This window comes from Eumetopias jubatus, unplaced genomic scaffold, assembly GCF_037043125.1.
Source record: "Eumetopias jubatus isolate StellerSeaLion01/CBP00866 unplaced genomic scaffold, mEumJub1_p1.0 scaffold_13, whole genome shotgun sequence".
Lineage (NCBI taxonomy): Eukaryota > Metazoa > Chordata > Mammalia > Carnivora > Otariidae > Eumetopias > Eumetopias jubatus.
In genome coordinates this window covers 110,972,828-110,995,493 of record NW_028274819.1, presented here as the reverse complement: position 1 = coordinate 110,995,493, position 22,666 = coordinate 110,972,828, and the positions used below count along the sequence as shown (strand labels likewise).

Here is a 22,666-nt window from a genome sequence, read left to right as displayed (position 1 = left end):
ACAGGAAGCAAACCTGTCTTTTCTCTTTACTCTCACACACAGTTTCTATGTTCTGTTTTGCAGTCTATTTTGACACAGTTAAGAAGTCAAACTGACCCTCATTCGTCTCTGTGCCACCCCTTAGCCACTAAATGGCAGAGAGGTCTCACCACGGATGCCCACTCAGCCCCCAAAGTGAGGTGTGAGTTTGCAAGGCTTAAAGGGGAGCAGGAAACTGACTGGAGCCCAACAAACAGTGCTACTCCTGCCACTGTTTTTAAAAACCTAGGTAAGTGATCTCTTTTCTTCTCTTTCCTGATCTGCGTACTTGTCAGTCCTGGGAAAATGTGCGTATTTTGGTTTATTGACTCTTTTACTCAAGATGAGTTTTTTAAACAATAGATGTGCTATCAACATTAAATAATTTAATTTTTATGTAATGGAGTAAGATCATCTGCCTTCTTTAATCTCATACCACAAACTAACCACAATTATATGCTTAGCTTACATCAGTGAGAATTTTTGTCCTGTGCTTTTAAAAAGCACTCAGTGTAGTACTGATGTTATTGATGGCCCCCGACAGGAGTCTCTTTGTATCCTTTGGTCTGACTATAAACTCACCTCTGACTTGGTTTTGCCATTGTGATACAGTAAATGGACCCTGTGCAGCTCTTTGCCAGGTCAGGAGACATGTGGTTCATTTCTCAATCTTGGACACCTGACAGTCCATGTGAACAAGCCTGGGCTAGATTGCTAGAGAATCAGAGAAATCACATGGAGATGCCTACCCTGTGTGCAGGTGATCTCAGACACATGGATAACCCCAGAGACAAGAAGAACCACAGGGCTGACTGATCACCTTGTGAACAATAGTAAAGGCTCATCGTTTTAAGTCACTGTGTTTTAGGGCAGTTTCTCACCAATAGAGAAACACATACTTACTGTCTATCCTCCCCAAAGCAATATACACATTTAATGCAATCCCTATCAAAATAACACCAGCATTTTTCACAGAACTAGAACAAACAGTCCCATAATTTGTATGGAATCACAAAAAATCCTGAATAGCCAAAGCAGTTTTGAAAAGGAAAGGCAAAGCTGGAGGCATCACAATTCCAGGCCTCAAGCTATATTACAAATCTGTAGTCATCAAGACAGTATGGTACTGGCAGAAAAACAGACACATAGATCAATGGAATAGAATACAAAGCCCAGAAATGGACTTTGTATTTCTGTATACACAGGGAACTGTATGGTCAACTAATCTTTGACAAAGCAGGAAAGAATATCCATGGATAGAAGACAGTCTCTTCAACAAATGGTGGTGGGAAAACTGGACAGGAACGAGCAAAAGAATGAAACTGGACCACTTTCTTACACCATACACAAAAATAAATTTAAAATTTATTTCCTGTGAGATAAGAAACCATCAAAATCCTGGAGGAGAAGGCAGGCAGCAACCTCTATGACATTGGCTGTAGCAACTTCTTACTAGACACATCTCCAAAGGCAAGGGAATCAAAGGCAAAAATGAACTATTGGGACTTCATCAAGATAAAAAGCTTCTGCACTGTGAAGGAAACAACAAAACTAAAACAGCCTGTGGAATGGGTGAAGATATTTGCAATGACACACCTGATAAAGGGCTAGTATCTAAAATCTGTAAGGAACATTTCAAACTTAACACCCAAAAAACAAATAACCCAGTGAAGAAATGGGCAGAAGACATGAATAGACACTTTTCCAAAGAAGCTGCAGATGGCTAACAGACATGAAAAGATGCTCAACATCACTTATCATCAGGAAAATACAAATCAAAACCAGATGAGATACTATCTCACACCTGTCAGAATGGCTAAAATTAACAACACAGGAAACAACAGATGGTGATGAGGTTACTGAGAAAGGGGAACACACTTACACTTTTGATGGGAATGTAAAGTGGTGCAGCCACTCTGCTGAGCAGTATGGAGGGTTCTCAAAAAGTTAAAAATAGAGGGCACCTAGGTGGTTCAGTCAGTTAAGAGTCTGACTCTTGATTTTGGCTCAGGTCATGATCTCAGGGTCGTGAGATCAAGCCCCAAGTCAGGTTCTGCCCTGGGTGTGGAGCCTGCTTAGGATTCTTTCTCTCTCCCTCTGCCCCTCACCACCCCTCACTGCATGCTCTCTCTCACACAAAAAAAAAAAAAAAAAAAAAAAAATAGAACTACCCTACAACCCAGCAGCTGCACTACTAAGTATTTACCCAAAGGATACAAAAATAGAGATTTGAAGGGGTACATGCACCCCGATGTTTATAGCAGCATTATCAACAATAGCCAAACTGTGGAAAGAGCCCAAATGTCCATTGACTGATGAATGGATAAAGAAGATGTGGTATGTATATGTACAATGGAATGTCATTCAGCCACAAAAAGTAATGAAATATTATCATTTGCAATAACACGACGGAACCAGAGTTTATTATGCTAAATGAAATGTCAGTCAGAGAAAGACAAATACTATATGACTTCAGTCATATGTGGAATTTAAGAAACAAACAGATGAACACAGGGGAAGGGGAAAAAAACAGAGAGGGAAGCAAACCATAAGAGATGCTTAACTATAGAGAGCAAACTGAGGGTTGATGGAGGGAGGTGGGGGAGGGGATGGGCCAGATGGGTGATGGGTATTAAGAAAGGCACTGGTTGTGATGAGCCCTGGGTGTTGTGGGTAAGGGATGAATCATTAAATTCTACACCTGAAACCAATTTTACCATATATGTTAACTAACTAGAATTCAAATAAAAACTTGAAATTAAATAAATAAATGGATGAATAATTTAACCCTCATTTCTTCTTGTAAATGTTGCTCAGTAGCTTAATTATCCCTATGTAATTCTCTGTATAGAAGTTGATAATAGTTGCACCCATACAATTTCCTTTATCTACAATTACACTATTATTTTTCACCTGTATTTTTTATTTTACATTGTCTAACGTCCTAAGATTTTCATTGACTTCTGCATCCCCAACCAAGTGTTCTGTGCTTTGTTCATACAATAACTCTAAATGTTAAGAAACAATGAAAAGCATTTATATTATTGTTGGCTATGTGTATTATCTCTGGCCAAGCACTGGGTTGGGACTATATTTCCATATTTTGGGGGCTGATCCCTCCAGGAATTGTCCATTCAGAGAAGACTATTTCTAGCCTCAAGATCTACCACCTTGCTATTATCTGGTCACACATGCTTGCTCTCCTCTCCTATAATTCTAGGCTAAGGTATCCCTTCCCACTTGACTCCTTCACACTCTCCGACCTAAGGACATCATTCAATTATAGTCCCAATGCTGTCCTACATCATTTTCCCACTGAATGATGTCACTGCTATAACCATAAAACACATTATAATGAACCCATTAAATACACACACACACACCCTGTTCCCCACAACTCCTCAAAACCTCCCCAAACTCCCTTTATTCTCTCTCAAATCAGTTCCAATCAGTCTTTTGTCTATTCTTGTACCAAAGAAAAATGCTTGTTAATGTAACCAGTATCTTCCACAGTGCCAAATTAAATGTTTAATCCTCAATCACTGTTTTGAGAAGTATTTCATAGTGATATTTGCACCTCTTCCAGAAACCCTTCATTCATTTGCCTTCCAAGTCACAACTGTGTCTTGGTTCTCCCGTTACTTCACTGGCTGCTTTCTTAGTGAACTTTGCTAGTAATTCATATCTCAAGGCCTCTGTTCTATGTATCCTCACTTATTTAGCAGCCCAATCTAGTATCTTGGTTTTCAATCCTGTTGATACAGATATACAGCACACGAGTTCACCCTCCCACCAATACCCACCCCCTGAATGTCACAATCATATAGCCAGTATCATATGGGCATCGATTTGAGAACCTGGTCGACATCTTAGTCCCCCTAAACCTACCACCTGTGAGAGGGTTTTCCATGTTATTCTTCCAGTTTTTCAAAGTAGAACACTTAATTCTTTTTTTTTTTTAAGATTTTATTTATTTATTTGACAGAGAGAGAGAGAGAAACAGCATGAGAGGGGAGAAGGTCAGAGGGAGAAGCAGGCTCCCCACTGAGCCGGGAGCCCGAAGCGGGACTCAATCCCGGGACTCCGGGATCATGACCTGAGCCGAAGGCAGTTGCTTAACCAACTGAGCCCCCCAGGCGCCCTAGAACACTTAATTCTTACGTCCTCTCTCTCACTGTTGAGAGACCATTCTGTTGGCTTTACCTTCCATTCATGAAGAGTGCTCTCTCCTCTTCCGTCCTTCTTCCAGACCCAGACTACCGTCAACTCTGAATTTCTGCAGTAGCTTTCTGAGTCCTCTTTCTGGGTCTTCCTGGGCCCCATCCTTCTTATTGTCATCTCAACCCCGTAGCCAGAGTGACCTTGATAAAATGTAACTCTAATAACTTAATTCATTCATCTGCTCAAAATTTTCAGGTAGTTTTCTATCTTACAGCAAAAAGTGAAAGGTCTTTTATAGTCATAGCACCCTGTGTGCTCTGGGCCTTGGGCGATTCTTTGATCTCATGTCCTTTCCTTCCGCCACTGCGCTCTCTGCCCATGGATTCCAGCCACATGAACCGCCTTGCTCCTCCTCAAGCACACCAGGCACAGTCCTGTCTCAGGCCATTTCTCCCTGCTTTTCCCTCTGTCTGGAATGCTCTTCCTTCACATGTCTCATGGCCGGCTCCCTCTCTTTCGTCAGGTCTTTTCTACCGGTAAATTCATCTCTATATATAATATAAATATACATATAGTTTCTGTATCACTCTCTTCCCCACTAAATTACAAGCTCCATGAGGACAGGAACTGTGTTTTCTGCTTGATGCCCAATGCCTTATGTACAGTCATTATTCACTATTTGCAGGTTTACAGAATAAATGAATCTTTTATTGATTTTGTGCATTTGAAAAAGTCCTTCCCCTGGGGCGCCTGGGTGGTGCAGTTGGTTAAGTGTCTGACTCTTGGTTTCAGTTCAGGTCATGATCTCAGGTTCATGAGATCAAGCCCCGCATCAGACCCCACACTCAGGGCAGAGTCTGCTTGAGATTCTCTCTCCCACTGCCTCTGCCCTTCTGCTCATGGTCTCTCTCTCTCTAACATAAATAAATAAAATCTTAAAAAATAAATAAATAAAAAGTCCTCCCCCTGGTTTCTGAGCCGTCTTTTTCTTTTATCATCTTTGAATTCACTTTTATTTTCATTTTTTAAGCTTTGTTGACATATAATTTATATGCAAACATTACACTTGTTTAATGTATACATATTGATGAGTTTGGACACATGCATCCACCTGTGATACCATCACTTCTGTGAAGGTTTAGCATTGTGTATAGTGTTCTTAAATTTTATTGTATTAACTTTGTCTTTTTCTTTATGCAGTGTACTTTCTGAATCTTGGAAATTTCCTAATACTCAAATCTCATAAAGACATTGTCCTCTATTTTTCTCCTCTTCATAACTTAAAAGTTTCAGTTTTCACATTGAGGTCTTATTCCATTTGGCATATACTCTTGTGTAGACTTGAGATAGAACAAGTATATGTGTGAGATTGTGTATTTTTCAGCAAACTAATTTCTTGAATCATTTTTTATTTTACCTCTGCAACATGACATAGTCTATACTGTTCATTTTTATCCTTTGTATTCTTTTCTGTGTCTCTGTCTATCCATACGCCAACTGATAGAGCTTTTTGCGTCAAATTTTTATTTAAATTCTACTTAGTTAACATATAGTATAATACTGGTTTCAGGAGTAGAATTTAGTGATTCATCGCTTACAAATAACACCCAATGTTCATCACAACAAGTGCCCTATTTAATACCCATCACGCATTTAGCCCATTCCTCACCCACCTCCCTCCATCAACCCTCAATTTGTTCTCTATAGTTAAGATTCTCTTATGGTCTGCTTCCCGCTCTCTTTGTCTTTCCCTCCCTGTGTTCCTCTGTTTTGTTTCTTAAATTCCGCATATGAGTGAGATCATATGGTATTTGTCTTTCTCTGACTTATTTCACTTAGCATTATACTCCCTAGCTCCATCCATATCATTGCAAATGGCAAGATTTCATTCTTTCTGATGGCTGAGTGATATTCCATTGTATGTATATATACCACATCTTCTTTATCCATTCATCAGTCAATGGACATTTGGGCTCTTTCCATAAGTTAGCTATTGTTGATAATGCTGCTATAAACACCAGGGTACATATGCCCCTTCAAATAAGTATTTTTGTATCTTTTGGGTAAATACCTAGTAGGTCAATTTTTAACTTTTTGAGGAACCTCTGTAGTGTTTTCCAGAGTGGCTGCACCAGTTTGCATTCCCACCAACAGTGTAAGAGAGTTCCCCTTTCTCTGCATCCTCACCAACATCTGTTGTTTCCTGTGTTGTCAATTTTAGCCATTCTGACTGGTGTGAGGGGGTATCTCGTCATGATTTTGATTTGTATTTCCCTGATGCTTAGTGATGTTGAGCGTATTTTTATGTGTCTGTTGGGCATCTGTATGTCTTCTTTGGAGAAGTGTCTATTCAAGTCTTCTGCCCATTTCTTGATTGGATTATTTGTTTTTTGGGTGTTGAGTTTGGTAAATTCTTTATAGATTTTGGATACTGTCCCTTTATCAGATATGTCATTTGCAAATATCATCTCCCATTCCATAGGCTGCCTTTTAGTTTTGTTGATTTCCTTCACTGTGCAGAAGCTTTTTATCTTGATGGAGTCCCAATAGTTCATTTTGCTTTTCTTTCCCTTGACAGAGCTTTATATCATGTCTTGATTTGTTTTTAGGCAATCTCCATCCCTTTAACACAAAATTGTTCTCTTAGCTCTTCTTACTATTTTACTTTCTAAACAAGGTGTATAAACAAACTATCAAGTTCAAGAAAATTCCATTAGGTTTTCTTTGTTATTCTGTTGGGTTTATAGAGTAATCTGGGTAGGATATTGAAACCTTTACTTTTGTCTTCTAATAAATAATGGTGATATCCCTCACAGTAGTTAAATCGTTTTTTCATGTCACTCAGTGATTTTTTTAAAAATATTTTTCCATACATACCTTGCAAATATTTGTTTACAATTACCTTCAAATATCTTATGATGTTCATTGCTATTGCAAGAAGAGGCTTTAAAAAGCAAACACTTCCTATCATCTTTTAAATACAAGAATGCTGTTAAATTTTGTATATTGATCTGAATTCTTAAAAAAACAGGGAATAGGGGGCGGAGCAAGATGGCGGAGGAGTAGGAGACCTAGATTTCGTCTGGTCTCAGGAATTCAGCTGAATAGGGATCAAACCATTCTGAACACCTACGAACTCAACAGGAGATCGAAGAGGAGAGTAGCAACAACTCTCTGAACAGAGAAGCGACCACTTACTGGAAGGTAGGACATGCGGAGAAGTGAATCCAAGGCCATATTCAGGAGGATAGACGGCGGGGGAGGGGCCTCCACTGCTTCTGGCAAGTGCTAGAGCCGCGGAGCACAAAATTGGAACTTTTAGAAGTCGGCTCCGCGGAGGGACGTCGCTGCAGTGGCTAAGCGGGGGGTGGAACCCTCGCGGGACAGTGTGGTCTCAGGACCCTCGGGGTCACAGAAAGACCGGGGGTGCCTGAGTGCGCCAGAGCTCCCAGGGATCGGAGCGGGGAAGCCGGCTGCAGAGACGGAGCCGAGGCGTGGGCTCTCAGCTCGGGGTGGCCATAAACTGTGATCCGCGGCCCAGTCGGGCCACTGCTCCTCCAGCAGGGACCCAACAAGCGGCAGATCCGGGGAGACTCCCCTTCCTCCCCCGGGAGGAGCGGCGTGGGAGCGCACCGCAGGGATCTGCTGGGTTTGGAGACACCACATGGGGTCGGGTGCCAGAGATAGAAACGCTCGGTCACAGGCCGGGTGAGCACGGAGTGCGGCCGGAGACCGGGGACACGGGAGTGACTGCTTTTCTCTGGGGGTGCACTGAGGAGCGGGGCCCCGAGTTCTCAGCTCCTTCGGGTGGAGATTGGGAGGCCACCATTTCTGCCCTGGTCCTCCAAGGCTATACCGAGAGCTTGCAGGGAACAAAAGCTCCTGAGATCAAACCCGAGCAGCTTGCTTAGCCCGGACCGACAAGGGCGGGGCAATTCCGCCTCCGGCAAAGACGTTTGGAAACCACAGCAAAAGGCCCCTCCCCCAGAAGATCAGCACGAACAGCCAGGAAGCCAAGACCAAGTTTACCGATCAAGGAGAACGGGAGAACTCCAGCGCTAGGGGAATGCTGCACATAGAATTCATGGCTTTTTTTTACCATGATTCATTAGTTCATCAAAGTTAATTTTTGTTAACTGTTTTTTTTTTATTTTTCTTTTTCCCTTTTTCAACCAACGTCTTATTAATTTTTTAAAAAAAAAACATTTTTTATTTTTCATTTTTAGAGTCATATTTTATCCCTTCATAGTAGTTACCCTTATCCTTGTCATATATATATAAGTTGTTCTCTCTTTAAAATTTTGAGATACAGTTTCTTCTAACAGATCAAACTATACCCTAAATCACTAGTGTATGGCTCTGTTTTAGTCTCCTCCCTGATCACATTCTCTCCCTTTTTCCTTTTTTTTTCTTAAATCTTCTTTCTTTTTTCAAACAACTTCTTATCAAGTCCTTTTATAAAATCTTTTATAATTTTCATCTTTACAGTCATCTTCCATCCCTTCGTTGTATCAACCCTTATTTTGTACATGTATGTCTTTCTTCCTTTAAAATTTTAGGAGGCACTTTTTTCTAACAGACCAAAATACGCCCAAAATCTACTGTGTGGCACTGATCTATGCACTAGCCTGATCATATTTGATCATATTCTGCTTTTTTTGTATTGTTCTGTTTTTGTTGTTATCTTTTTTTTTCTCTTTCTTTTTTCTTTCTTTCCCTTTCTTTTCCCCTGGTTTCAGGTCTTTTCTGATTTGTATACAGTATATTTGCTGGGGACTTTGTAAACCTGTTAGCATTGTGTTCTCTCATTCATCTCTTCTCCTCTGGACAAAATGACAAGATGAAAAAAATCACCTCAGCAAAAAGAACAAGAGGTAGTACCATCAGCCAGGGACCTACTCAATACGGACATTAGTACGATGTCGGACCTAGAGTTCAGAATCATGACTTTAAAGATACTAGCTGGGCTTGAAAAAAGTGTGGAAGTTATTAGAGAAACCCTTTCTGGAAAAATAAAAGAACTAAAATCTAACCAAATCGAAATCAAAAAGGCTATTGATGAAGTGCAATCAAAAATGGGGGCACTAAATGCTAGAATAAATGAGGCAGAAGAGAGAATCAGTGATATAGAAGATGAAATGATGGAAAATAAAGAGGCTGAGAAAAAGAGAGAGAAACAACTACAGGATCACGAGGGCAGAATTCGAGAGATAAGTGATACGATAAGACGAAACAACATTAGAATAATTGGGATCCCAGAAGAAGGGGGGGGCAGAAGGTATATTGGAGCAAATAATAGCAGAGAACTTCCCTAATGTGAGGAAGGAAACAGGCATCAAAATCCAGGAGGCACAGAGAACCCCTCTCAAAATCAATAATAACAGGTCAACAACCCGACATCTAATAGTAAAACTTACGAGTCTCAGAGACAAAGAGAAAATCCTGAAAGCAGCTCGGGAGAAGAGATATGTAACCTACAATAGTAGAAACATTAGATTGGCAACAGACCTATCCACAGAGACCCGGCAGGCCAGAAAGTACTGGCAAGATATCTTCAGAGCACTAAACGAGAAAAATATGCAGCCAAGAATACTATATCCAGCTAGGCTGTCATTGAAAATAGAAGGAGAGATAAAAAGCTTCCAGGACAAACAAAAACTAAAGGAATTTGCAAACATGAAACCAGCCCTCCAAGAAATATTGAAAGGGGTCCTCTAAGCAAAGAGAGAGCCTAAAAGCAGCAAAGATCAGAAAGGAACACAGACAACATACAGTTAACAGATACCTTACAGGCAATACAATGGCACTAAATTCATACCTTTCAATAGTTAGCCTGAATGTAAATGGGCTCAATGCCCCAATCAAAAGACACAGGCTATCAGATTGGATTAAAAAACAAGACCCATCAATATGCTGTCTGCAACAGACTCATTTTAGACCCAAAGACACCCCCAGATTGAAAGTGAGGGGGGTGGAAAACCATTTACCATCCTAATGGACACCAAAAGAAAGCTGGGGTGGCAATCCTTATATCAGACAAACTAGATTTTAAAACAAAGACTGTAATAAGAGATGAGGAAGGACACTATATCCTACGTAAAGGGTCTATCCAACAAGAATATCTAACAATTGTAAATATCTCTGCCCCGAACATGGGAACAGCCAATTATATAAGGCAATTAATAACAAAAGCAAAGAAACACATTGACAACAATACAGTAATAGTGGGGGACTTTAACACCCCCCTGACTGAAATGGACAGGTCATCTAAGCAAAAGATCAACAACGAAATAAATACTTTAAATGAAACACTGGACCAAATGGACTTCACAGACATATTCAGAACATTCCATCCCAAAGCAACGGAATACACATTCTTCTCTAGTGCCCATGGAACATTCTCCAGAATTGATCACATCCTAGGTCACAAATCAGGTCTCAACCGGTACCAAAAGATTGGGATCATTCCCTGCATATTTTCAGACCACAATGCTTTGAAACTAGAACTCAATCACAAGAGGAAAGTCAGAAAGAACTCAAATACATGGAGGCTAAAGAGCATCCTACTAAAGAATGAGTGGGTCAACCAGGAAATTAAAGAATTAAAAAAATTCATGGAAACCAATGAAAATGAAAACACAACTGTTCAAAATCTTTGGGATACAGCAAAGGCAGTCCTGAGAGGAAAGTATATAGCAATACAAGCCTTTCTCAAGAAACAAGAAAGGTCTCAAATACACAACCAAACCCTACACCTAAAGGAGCTGGAGAAAGAACAGCAAAAAAAGCCTAAACCCAGCAGGAGAAGAGAAATAATAAAGATCAGAGCAGAAATCAATGAACTAGAAACCAAAAGAGCAGTAGAACAGATCAACGAAACTAGGAGCTGGTTCTTTGAAAGAATTAACAAGATTGATAAACCCCTGGCCAGACTGATCAAAAAGAAAAGAGAAAACACCCAAATCAACAAAATCATGAATGAAAGAGGAGAGATCACAACCAACACCAAAGAAATACAAACAATTATAAGAACATATTATGAGCAACTCTATGCCAGCAAATTCGATAACCTGGAAGAAATGGGTGCATTCCTAGAGATGTATCAACTACCAAAATTGAACCAGGAAGAAATAGAAAACCTGAATAGACTTATAACCACTAAGGAAATTGAAGCAGTCATCAAAAATCTCCCAAGAAACAAAAGCCCAGGGCCAGATGGCTTCCCAGGGGAATTCTATCAGACATTTCAAGAAGAATTAATACCTATTCTCCTGAAACTGTTCCAAAACATAGAAATGGAAGGAAAACTTCCGAATTCATATTATGAGGCCAGCATTACCTTGATCCCAAAACCAGACAAAGACCCCATCATAAAGGAGAATTACAGACCAATATCCTTGATGAACATGGATGCAAAAATTCTCACCAAAATACTAGCCAATAGGATCCAACAGTACATTAAAAGGATTATTCACCACGACCAAGTGGGATTTATCCCTGGGCTGCAAGGCTGGTTCAACATCCAGAAATCAATCAACGTGATACAATACATTCACAAAAGAAAGAACAAGAATCATATGATCCTCTCAATAGATGCAGAAAAAGCATTTGACAAAGGACAGCATCCTTTCTTGATCAAAACTCTTCAGAGTATAGGGATAGAGGGTACATACCTCAATATCATAAAAGCCATCTATGAAAAACCTACAGCGAATATCATTCTCAATGGGGAAAGGCTGAGAGCTTTTCCCCTAAGGTCAGGAACGCGGCAGGGATGTCCACTCTCACCACTGCTATTCAACATAGTATTAGAAGTCCTAGCCACAGCAATCAGATAACAAAAAGAAATCAAAGGCATCCAAATCGGCAAAGAGGAAGTCAAACTCTCACTCTTTGCAGATGATATGATACTGTATGTGGAAAACCCAAAAGACTCCACCCCAAAACTGCTAGATCTCATCCAGGAATTCAGTAAAGTAGCAGGATATAAAATCAATGCACAGAAATCAGTGGCATTCCTATACACCAACAACAAGACAGAAGAAAGACAAATCAAGGAGTCGATCCCATTTACAATTGCACCCAAAACCATTAGATACCTAGGAATAAATTTAACCAAAGAGGCAAAGGATCTGTACTCAGAAAACTATAAAATACTCATGAAAGAAATTGAAGAAGACACAAAGAAATGGAAAAACGTTCCATGCTCATGGATTGGGAGAACCAACATTGTGAAGATGTCAATGCTACCTATAGCAATCTACACATTCAATGCAATCCCCATCAAAATACCATCCACTTTTTTCAAAGAAATGGAACAAATAATCCTCAAATTTGTATGGAACCAGAAGAGACCCCGAATAGCCAGAGGAATATTGAAAAAGAAAAGCAAAGCTGGTGGCATCACAATTCCGGACTTCCAGCTCTATTACAAAGCTGTCATCATCAAGACAGTATGGTACTGGCACAAAAACAGACACATCGATCAATGGAACAGAATCGAGAGCCCAGAAATGGACCCTCAACTCTCTGGTCAACTCATCTTTGACAAAGCAGGAAAGAATGTCCAATGGAAAAAAGACAGTCTCTTCAACAAATGGTGTTGGGAAAATTGGACAACCACATGCAGAAGAATGAAACTGGACCATTTCCTTACACCACACACAAAAATAGACTCCAAATGGTTGAAAGACCTAAACGTGAGACAGGAGTCCATCAAAATCCTAAAGGAGAACACAGGTAGCAACCTCTTCGACCTCAGCCGCAGCTACTTCTTCCTAGAAACATCGCCAAAGGCACGGTAAGCCAGGGCAAAAGTGAACTATTGGGATTTCACCAAGATAAAAAGCTTTTGCACAGCAAAAGAAACAGTCCACAAACCAAAAGACAACCGACAGAATGGGAGAAAATATTTGCAAATGACCTATCAGATAAAGGGCTAGTATCCAAAATCTATAAAGAACTTATCAAACTCAACACCCAAAGAACAAATAATCCAATCAAGAAATGGGCAGAAGACACGAACAGACATTTTTCCAAAGAAGACATCCAAATCGCCAACAGGCACATGAAAAAATGCTCAACATCTCTCGGCATCAGGGAAATCCAAATCAAAACCTCAATGAGATACTACCTCACACCCGTCAGAATGGCTAAAATTAACAAGTCACGGAACGACAGATGTTGGCGGGGATGTGGAGAAAGGGGAACCCTCCTACACTGTTGGTGGGAATGCAAGCTGGTGCAACCACTCTGGAAAACAGTATGGAGGTTCCTCAAACAGTTGAAATTAGAGCTACCATTCGATCAAGCAATTGCACTACTGGGTATTTACCACAAAGATACAAATGTAGGGACCTGAAGAGGTACGTGCACCCCAATGTTTATAGCAGCAATGTCCACAATAGCCAAACTGTGGAAAGAGCCAAGATGTCCATCGACAGATGAATGGATAAAGAAGGTGTGGTATATATACACAATGGAATATTATGCAGCCATCAAAAGGAATGAGATCTTGCCATTTGCAACGACGTGGATGGAACTGGAGGGTGTTATGCTTAGTGAAATAAGTCAATCAGAGAAAGACATGTATCATATGACCTCAATGATATGAGGAATTCTTAATCTCAGGAAACAAACTGAGTGTTACTGGAGTGGTTGGGGGTGGGAGGGATGGCGTGGCTGGGTGATAGACATTGGGGAGGGTATCTGCTACGGTGAGCACTGTGAATTGTGCAAGACTGTTGAATCACAGATCTGAAACAAATAATGCAACAGATTTTAAGAAAAAAGAAAAAGAAGAAGATAGCAGGAGAGGAAGAATGAAGGGGTGTAAGTCAGAGGGGGAGACGAACCATGAGAGATGATGGACTCTGAAAAACAAACTGAGGTTTCTAGAGGGGAGGGGGGTGGGGGGATGGGTTAGCCTGGTGATGGGTATTAAAGAGGGCACGTTCTGCATGGAGCACTGGGTGTTATGAACAAACAATGAATCATGGAACACTACATCAAAAACTAATGATGTAATATATGGTGATTAACATAAGAATAAAACAAATTAAAAAAAACCGGTATATAGTATTAATTTGAAGAGATTTTTAGTGAATAAAATCATTATTTTTCAAGAACAATGATGACTTTTTTTCTTGTGTTTCATACATTTTACTTTTGGCTTTATTGGCTTGGAACTTTAGTGCAAAATTGAATACAAATGTTTTTTACTTTTATGTTATTTAAAGGTAATACTCAAATATTTCTGCATAAAAAGGCTATAGATTTTCACACATTAAGTGTTTTTCCTCTATTTCTCTTTTGTTAATATTTCTTATTAAATATATGCATTAGATTAAGGAATGGCTTTTCTTCCTGTTTTTCTAAGGTTTTAATTATTTTTATCATAAATGAATTCTCAGTACTATTGAATCCCTTTACAAACTTCTTAAAATTATTGCATCTACTTTTTAATCTGTTATTTTGAGGAAAGCTATCCTAAATAAGTGTTATGAAACTGTAACCACATTCTTAGAGTAAATGCTAGTATCACTAAATACTAATTAATAAATATTAATATTATTTCAGATATGGCTAGATTTGCTTTGCTAACATGTTTTTTTAGAATCTTTACATGAGTGTTTGTGAAAAATCAGCCAGTATTTTTCCAACTTTTCCTCTTCTCTAATTTTGTTTCAGCTTTGTATAAGCCCTGTAAAAGAATTTAAGAAGTGTACTTCTCTTTTTTATGTGAGTGTTTATTGAAAGTAGAGCTTGTCAGTTTTCTAGAAGTTTTGTAAGACATGTCTTTACAACCATTTGGGTCTACTAGCCTTTTTTGCAGATAGGTATGACAAAGAAAAATTAATTTGTTTAATGTTTATGAATCCATTCAGTTTTTTATTTTATCATGTATTAAGTTTATTAATTTACCTTTTCTAGAAAATTTTCCACATATTTCCTCTGTGTTATATATGATATTCCCTTATTTTTTTTCTGTATTTATGTTTATCTGTATTCATCATACTTTTTTATCTCGAATATTGTCTTTGTGCTAATTCTGTTTTTTCACAATCTGTCTTGGCTGGATGTCTTAGATTGCTAAAGATTTATTTATTTATTTATTTATTTGAGAGAGAGAGAGAGAGAGAGAGAGAGAGTGAGCACGAGACGGGGGAGGGTCAGAGGGAAGAGCAGACTCCCCACTCAGCAGGGAGCCCAATGTGGGACTCGATCCCGGGACCCATGATCCGGAGGCAGTTGCTTAACCAACTGAGCCACCCAGGCACCCTAGATGTCTAAGATTTCATTAGTTCTTTTAAAGGGTCAGTGTTTGCTTCACTGACCCACCCCGTCCTGTTTCATTATGATTTCATTCATTTGTTTTTACTCTATATTATTTGCTTACTTCTATTTATGTATTGGTTTAGTATTTTTCTGACTTCTTAAGTTGAATGCTTAGTTCATATGTTTTTCTTCCTGTTTTTTATATGTGCATATATGTACACATAGTTCTATGTTTGGAAGATGTGTGTGTGTGTGTGTGTGTGTGTGTATTTCAATTTTGCGCTATATGCAGATGTGAGGCAGTCTTTCTGTTATTGGGTTTCTAATATTACCACTCAGTAGTCAGAGAATGAGGCATCTGTGATAAGTATTTTTGGATCTTTGTGATGTGACTTATGTGTCTACATGGGCAGGCCAAGTCCAGAAATAAAGCCATCACGAATCTTTGTAGTGTTAGTTAACCCTTGCAATTCAAAATTCAGTTAACCCCTACAGTTAGGAATTCCTACAATTTTAGTCTCTCCTTGCTTTGGAAAGGCAACACCACACAGTGGTTAATAACTCAGATTCCAGAGCAAGTCTAGAGCTTTCACCTGCTAACTGCGTGACTTTGGACAGATCATTTAAGTTCTACATTATCTGTAAAACAGGGATGCTGATAGTAATTATAGGACTGTTATGAGGCTTAAATTAGTTACACAAAAATCCCTTTCAATAATCAAAATCTTGGGCGCCTGGGTGGCTCAGATGGTTAAGCATCTGCCTTCGGCTCAGGTCATGATCCCAGGGTTCTGGGATCGAGTCCCGCATCAGGCTCCCTGCTCCTTGGGAGCCTGCTTCTCCCTCTGCCTCTCTCTCTCTCTCTGTGTCTCTCATGAATAAATAAATAAAATCTTAAAAAAAATAATAATCAAAATCTTTACAATACTCCTGACATACAATTAATGTAGATAAATTTTAACTATTATGTTTATATTTGACATCTAGAGCATCCTTTTATTTTTTTTTAATTTCATTCAGCTATGTACTAAAATGTCTATCCAGCATTCTCTGTGGACATAGCAGAAGTGGTATAGCTCCTTACATAGTAGTTCCAATGGCCATGCAGCCAAAATTCCTCTACCAACATTCATCCTTCCAGAAGAGTGGACATTACTCCTACTGCTGACACTCCCTTCCACTTTGCTGTGATTTATCTAATTATATTTGCATATCTGTACAAATATGCTGAGTTTACACCATCTTGGACGAAACCCCAACTTATTTTAGACAATAGCCAAGGGCTTACTAACAGATAAAACTTTCCTGAAACGTGGAAATTGCAAAAGTCTGGGGGAAAAGTACTTAACAGGAAAAACGTATAGCAGGAAGAAAGATACATGGGATTAATTTGCTGAAATCAGTTTACTGAAGGAAAAAAAAATGAGCTCCACCTACAATGTTGGTTAAGTAATAAATTAGAAAACTTCTTCTAGATCATTCTATAGATCCAGGGTTTGGTAAGTATACAAATGAGCTGACCACTTTGCAGCTCTTGTCTCCGGATAGGTACTGCCTCCCATCACCTTATTGCTGAGGGCAAGCCACAGCCAGTTATGTTCCCCCAGCGAAGTGCACACACTCTCTGAGTCATAAAGCTGGAAAATCCAGCTCACATCTTCCACTTCATTTCCATTCAGCCACCATTTTAACTGAAATCCTGTTCTCCGCTAGAGGATGTAAAAGACACAGTTCATTTGTTTTCATTTTTATTGAAATACAAACGGTCACATGAATGTGCTGTGCTAGCAAAGGTGCTTTTCGAAGTTGGTCAAGAAGGGCTGGACTGCCCACTACCGCCTGAAGGAGAGAAAAAGAGCAGAATGTCAAGGTAGCAGTCCCGGGAAGACCTCAGTCCGTCCCTTCTCATGGTTCTGTTTCCATCCTCTTCCAGGTACCTTTTGCCACTTCCTTTGGCTTATATTGGTGACCCTTGTAGTCTTCTTGCCCAAAAGTACTCCAGGTGATGTTTGCAAAATTTCAGTTACTAGATTATGTCATTTCTCTGTGCAAAAGCACTTGAAGGGTTCTGTCTGTCTCACTTGGGATAAAACATTTAAAACCTTTACCACATGACCACCAAGGTCCATGTGACCAGGCTTCCCACTGCTTTTCTGAATTTGTCTATATGCCATTGTCTCCAATCCCATTCTCCTCCAGGCTATGGCCTCTTAGCACTTCTGTAGACACAGGAAGCACATTTCTGCCTCAGGGTGTTTGTACCTGCTGTTCCCTGAAGCTGTGACACTTTTCCCCCAACAGGGACCACAAGGTTCACCACCATCCCCCAGTCTGTCCATTCCTTGTTCTGACTTTACCATTTTATCACTAGAAGGAAACTTCGCCTGAATAATCTATCTGTAGCGAGACAGCATCCACCCTCTGTGTCTCTTTAGCCTCCTTTATTTCCCTTAGCTCTTCTCCCTCTCTGACACAGGCTCTATTTCCTTGTGTAGTTAGAGTCTGTCTCCCTTCACTCGAGCATGGCTTTCTCAGAGCAAGGACTCCACTTATTTTCTTGCCTGGTGTATTGCAAGCATCTGGATCAGAACCTGGAACATAGTACGTGCTTGATAAATACTAGTCCCATAAATAATTCAGTCCCCAAATGTGGTTCTATTGGATTAATTAGGCCTCAAAAGCTGTTATACTGAAATATCTGGGCAACCGTGCAGTGACTGTGTCAGAAACCAGGGGTAGGAGATGGCATGAGCACATATTGAAACTACTGAGATAAACCTCACGATAAATAGAATTTAAATTATGTTTCTGAGAGGTAGACTCATAATTGCCTATAATACAGAGTGATATAAAGCTGCTGTGAGTGAGTAAAATAGTTTTGGGTCTAACCTTGATGTACCCATCCTAAAATATTTTGACCAAAAATAATAATAACAGTAATACTATTACATGTGAAGGTGAGTGCTCAAAGGGGCTTGTGAGCAGCATGTGCAGGTGTGAGAGCACTCTCTGAGTGTGAGATCCACTCGGTGAGAGTGGTGCAGAACCTCCGCCTCTACACAGGGCAGCTTTTATACTGTCTGGCGATGGTAGCTCGGAGTAGCGATGCAATGCATATGCACTCAGAGGACCAAAGTCCTAATTTCTCCTTGCTCCTCTGTTTCCTGTGTTCTCAGGATCTGAGGCAGTGTGTGGTAACTCGGCATGTGGGAGGGGTGGGCAAGGGAGGGAATGAGAGAGATGAATGAAAGTCATAATGGAAACATGAGGAAATTTCTATTTTAATAATTACTACCCTGTGTCCTGCATAGTTCATTGCTTCCTAACTTGGTTTTGCTCAACTCACAGATGGATTGATTGTGGAGGTGGAGGTAAGATCCAGATGCACATAAGTGGAGTAAAAAAACAGCAACTAACCACCAAACTACATCAACAAGAAACACTAATGTGACCATCTACACTGTCAGCTGCCACTTGGTCATTGGACCTCACCACCAATATTACTCTCCCATTTACTTCACTTGCAAACAACTCTTGACACTTACCATCTTCAATTGCCAGGGAAGAGATAGAAAGGTCTTGTCATGGACATTCGTTCAATGGTAGGCATCTGGGCTTTAACATTTGGTTTTTCAAATGATTGTTGAACCTAAAAACAAAAAGAGGGGTAAGATGAGCCATGTCTCTTGTGAATTCTCAGAAAAGATCTTTCAAAGAATGAGCCAGAAAATTCTGGGAATGCAGGGTGCTCCTAGGATTGATGGGGCCAACCCCATGGACACTCAAACTCTTTGCCACTGCTGCCCCACCTGTTAAAAATGACACCCTATGTCAGAATACACTCTATCTCAAACACTTGGTACCTAATCCAAGCCCTTTCAAACTCCATTTCCTGTTTTCTGTTTCTGATCTGATAATCAGTTTTCCCTTGGGGTCTGTTCATGGGAACTGGATCTTGAGAATTCTCTACTTTCTACGTCCACCAGGGTTAACTCCTCAATTCAATGAGACTCGAATCCCAGGATTTTGTTCTTAAGTCCAGAACACTGAGCAACTTTCACATCCCCGTCACCAAGCTGACCTGAAGTCTTTTGCCACAGGCTGATCAATGAGATCCTACTTAATCTAGATCGATTATTTCTGGTCTTTTCCTGGAAATGCCCTCCCAAGTGCAAGGTCTAAATCCTACTCATCCAAAGGACTTAACTTGCTAAGTTCCTATTCAGAGACCCCAACTCATGTCATGTTGCTGTCTTCTCCAATTTACTATTGGTACAGCCTTCTTCTGGAAGAGTACAACTGTTCTCTGTGTTTTTGAATGAAAACACAACCACACTTTCCATGTTCTTAATACCAATCCCTTGCTCCCTAAAAAAGGAGGGAGCATCTATTTATTTATTCATACATTTATTCATTAACGAATATTAATTTCTATGTGCCTGAATGTTGAGGTGTTTAGCAAATCCCTGCCTTCGTAAATTCATATTTGAGTGAGTAAATACAGGTAAAAAAATGAACCTATAAATACATATACTGAATGCATGAAGGGGGGAAGGAGGGGCGACTAAGGAGTGTGCAGAGCTGGGGAAGCAGCATCAGGTCTTCCCTTCTTGACCACTCCATTCACAGTCTTCTCCTGTCTTCTCTTTCACATGTCCTCAGTCTTTTTCTTTACAGATCCCATCACAATCTGTAACCACACATTTGTTTGTTGACCTACTTGTTCAGTGACCATGTGTCTCACATGCATGTGTCTCATTTGCCCCTTTGTCGCCAGGAAAGGCACCCATTCCGTATTTATTTAATAAAGTAAGCAATGAAAGTTAATGCAAATACCTCCCACTCTGAAATTTAAGAACTTACACCCCATGACACACAAGCTTATATTTTATATTATTTTTTTATATTTTGATCTCCTGCTATAGTGCATTTTTTTTATTTCCTAAATCAGGTTTTAAACACCTAGATGACGGGAACCAGGTCCCATTCCACATTGTGTTTGCCTGACCAGTTCTGCCACTGTCACCTAGCAAAGCCTTCCTGCACAAACAAATGACTAGAAGAGGATTGACAAGCTTACCTTCTGAAATACTTCTATGAGGTGATAGCACCAAGAATATTTTTGGAAGCATGTGATGAGTTGTACAATGAAGAGAGATCCCTTTGTGACGTGTCTCCAGGATACGTTATCTATGAAGACAGAAAGAGGTAAGCCTTGGTCTGTGGCCTTCACTCTTATTTTGTTTACAGTTTTTTCTAAAGCATAGCTTGGTAGTTATCTTGATGTGTTTAGAAGAAGCAGCTATAACCCAACATTAACTCATTTTCCACAGATAAGAAGCAAACAAACGAAAAACTAGCAGAGACTGAACTAACAGGGCAACTCATCAGAACCACAGGATGGCACAGTGGCTGCATTGCATTCTTAGGATTGACTGACTTTTAACTGTGTGCCCTATGGTCACGCACTTGGCTCTCAAAAGAGGCTTGAGAGATAACTGGAATTATCTCATTTTACAGAGGAAAGAATAGAAGGATTCAAGAATGTTGCCACATTTACACAGGTGGCCATTTATAGATTATATACTGTGCTGTCTTTCACAATATAATAAACAAAATAGGTGAACAGACCCAAAGGAAACTTTTGGAGGGGATGGATATGTTTATGGCATGGATTTTGGTGATAGTTTCACAGATAATACTTATCTCCAAACTCATTAAGTCCTAGCATATGTCAATCATATTTCTATAAAGTGGTTTAAAAAGACTGAAAAGAGGGGCGCCTGGGTGGCTCTGTCGTTAAGAGTCTGCCTTCGGCTCAGGTCATGATCCCGGGGTCCTGGGATCGAGCCCTGCATCGGGCTCCCTGCTCAGCGGGAAGCCTGCTTCTCCCTCTCCCACTCCCCCTGCTTGTGTTCCCTCTCTCGCTGTCTCTCTCTCTGTGTCAAATAAATAAATAAAATCTTTTAAAAAAATTAAATAATAAAAAAATAAAAAGACTGAAAAGAAAAATTTGCAAATTAGAAACACCCAAATATAAGGCTTCTTCAGATGATTATGTAGAGGTCAAGAACTAAACACTGCTCTACTGTTAGTAGGTCAAGTAAGCTCCAAGGTATCATTTTCTACTCCTTTTAAAGGGGTATCCCCATTGTGCTGGGGCACGTGATAGCACCATCTAGACAGCACCAGATGGGGAGTATGGAGAAAAAGGTGTATACTTGACCATCTGAGAAAGGGCAGCCAGTCCCAGGATCCATAAAAACTCTTCTCAAAATGTTGAATGGATTTAGTAGAAAAACGAATCAATCATTTGTTTTAAAATGGTATATGATAAAGGCGGTTCCTTGCATTAGGTTGTTTTAATGTCTGATGTACCTTTGATATAAAACACAACACTTATAATAAAAGCACAATCTTAGAAAGCAAGGGGAAAAACAGAGTCTTCATCCCCATAGAACAGATGAGACAAGATTTAAAATATATCGACAAGACTTAAAATTTGCTTTGGCTTATTGCTGCACGGACCCTATGTTGATTTTCTAGAATCATTCAGAGGTGGCCTCAGGCCCACAAATCCCTGTGTGCACTGGAAAGACACATACGTGGGGTCGAGGAGCAGAAAGCAACGAAGTCCTTCTCAATGTGGACCTTGTGGACGGCATCACTCTCCAGGAGCAGAGGTCGATGTGAGAAGCTGTTGGTCGAGGTCACTGCTGAGTCACTGATCCACACTTCCCCAAGACTTTCTGTGGAGATATCAACTTTCTACACACTGTGTGCCTCTCAGGATGACTAGAGCAATTGCCCACCTCTTTGTTTTTAAGTAGTTATTCCAACCAGTTAGACACATGCACGCGCGCACACGCACACACACACACACACACACACACACACACACAGGGCTCTGCCTTTCTCTAGGGTCCTTCAGCAATGTGCCAATTAATGCTGACAGCATCACAAAACTAGAAGAAACCATTTGCTAAGAGAATAGAAGTTAAAGCCTTAGTTGCCTAATTTCAGAGAGCATAGTTACATTTTTTTAGGTAAATTATGTTTGTTTCCTTTTCCTCCCAAACATTGCTCCACAAAGCTAAAGGACAGTGGGAAGTCAGGGAAAAGGAAGTTTCTTTTGACTGCCATCCCAAGTTCCCTCACCTTCCTACTCACTTCCTTTTCAATATGCCTGATTAAAAAAAAAAAGGATGCT

General features: G+C 40.0%; 1 protein-coding gene and 1 long non-coding RNA gene across 3 annotated transcripts in view; one reads left to right on the top strand and one right to left on the bottom strand.

Annotated features, from left to right (window-relative positions):
- The first annotated feature begins 7 nt into the window (after window positions 1-7).
- Window positions 8-22,323, top strand: LOC148162703 (uncharacterized). Its single transcript, XR_015766647.1, has 3 exons — window positions 8-268; window positions 20,408-20,664; window positions 22,003-22,323. It is a non-coding gene; the product is annotated as an uncharacterized LOC148162703 (long non-coding RNA).
- The window catches only part of LOC114211414 (caspase-1-like), a 17,713-nt gene continuing 12,238 nt past the window's right edge, over window positions 17,192-22,666 (bottom strand). For both annotated transcript variants that reach the window (XM_028105984.2, XM_028105985.2), the window contains 4 exons: window positions 22,062-22,205; window positions 20,537-20,646; window positions 19,002-19,105; window positions 17,192-17,295 (listed from right to left, as the gene is read on the bottom strand). In XM_028105984.2, the coding sequence (XP_027961785.1) occupies window positions 19,007-19,105; window positions 20,537-20,646; window positions 22,062-22,205 (353 nt within the window). In that variant the 3' untranslated portion in view covers window positions 17,192-17,295; window positions 19,002-19,006. The remainder of the gene's footprint in view (window positions 17,296-19,001; window positions 19,106-20,536; window positions 20,647-22,061; window positions 22,206-22,666) is intronic.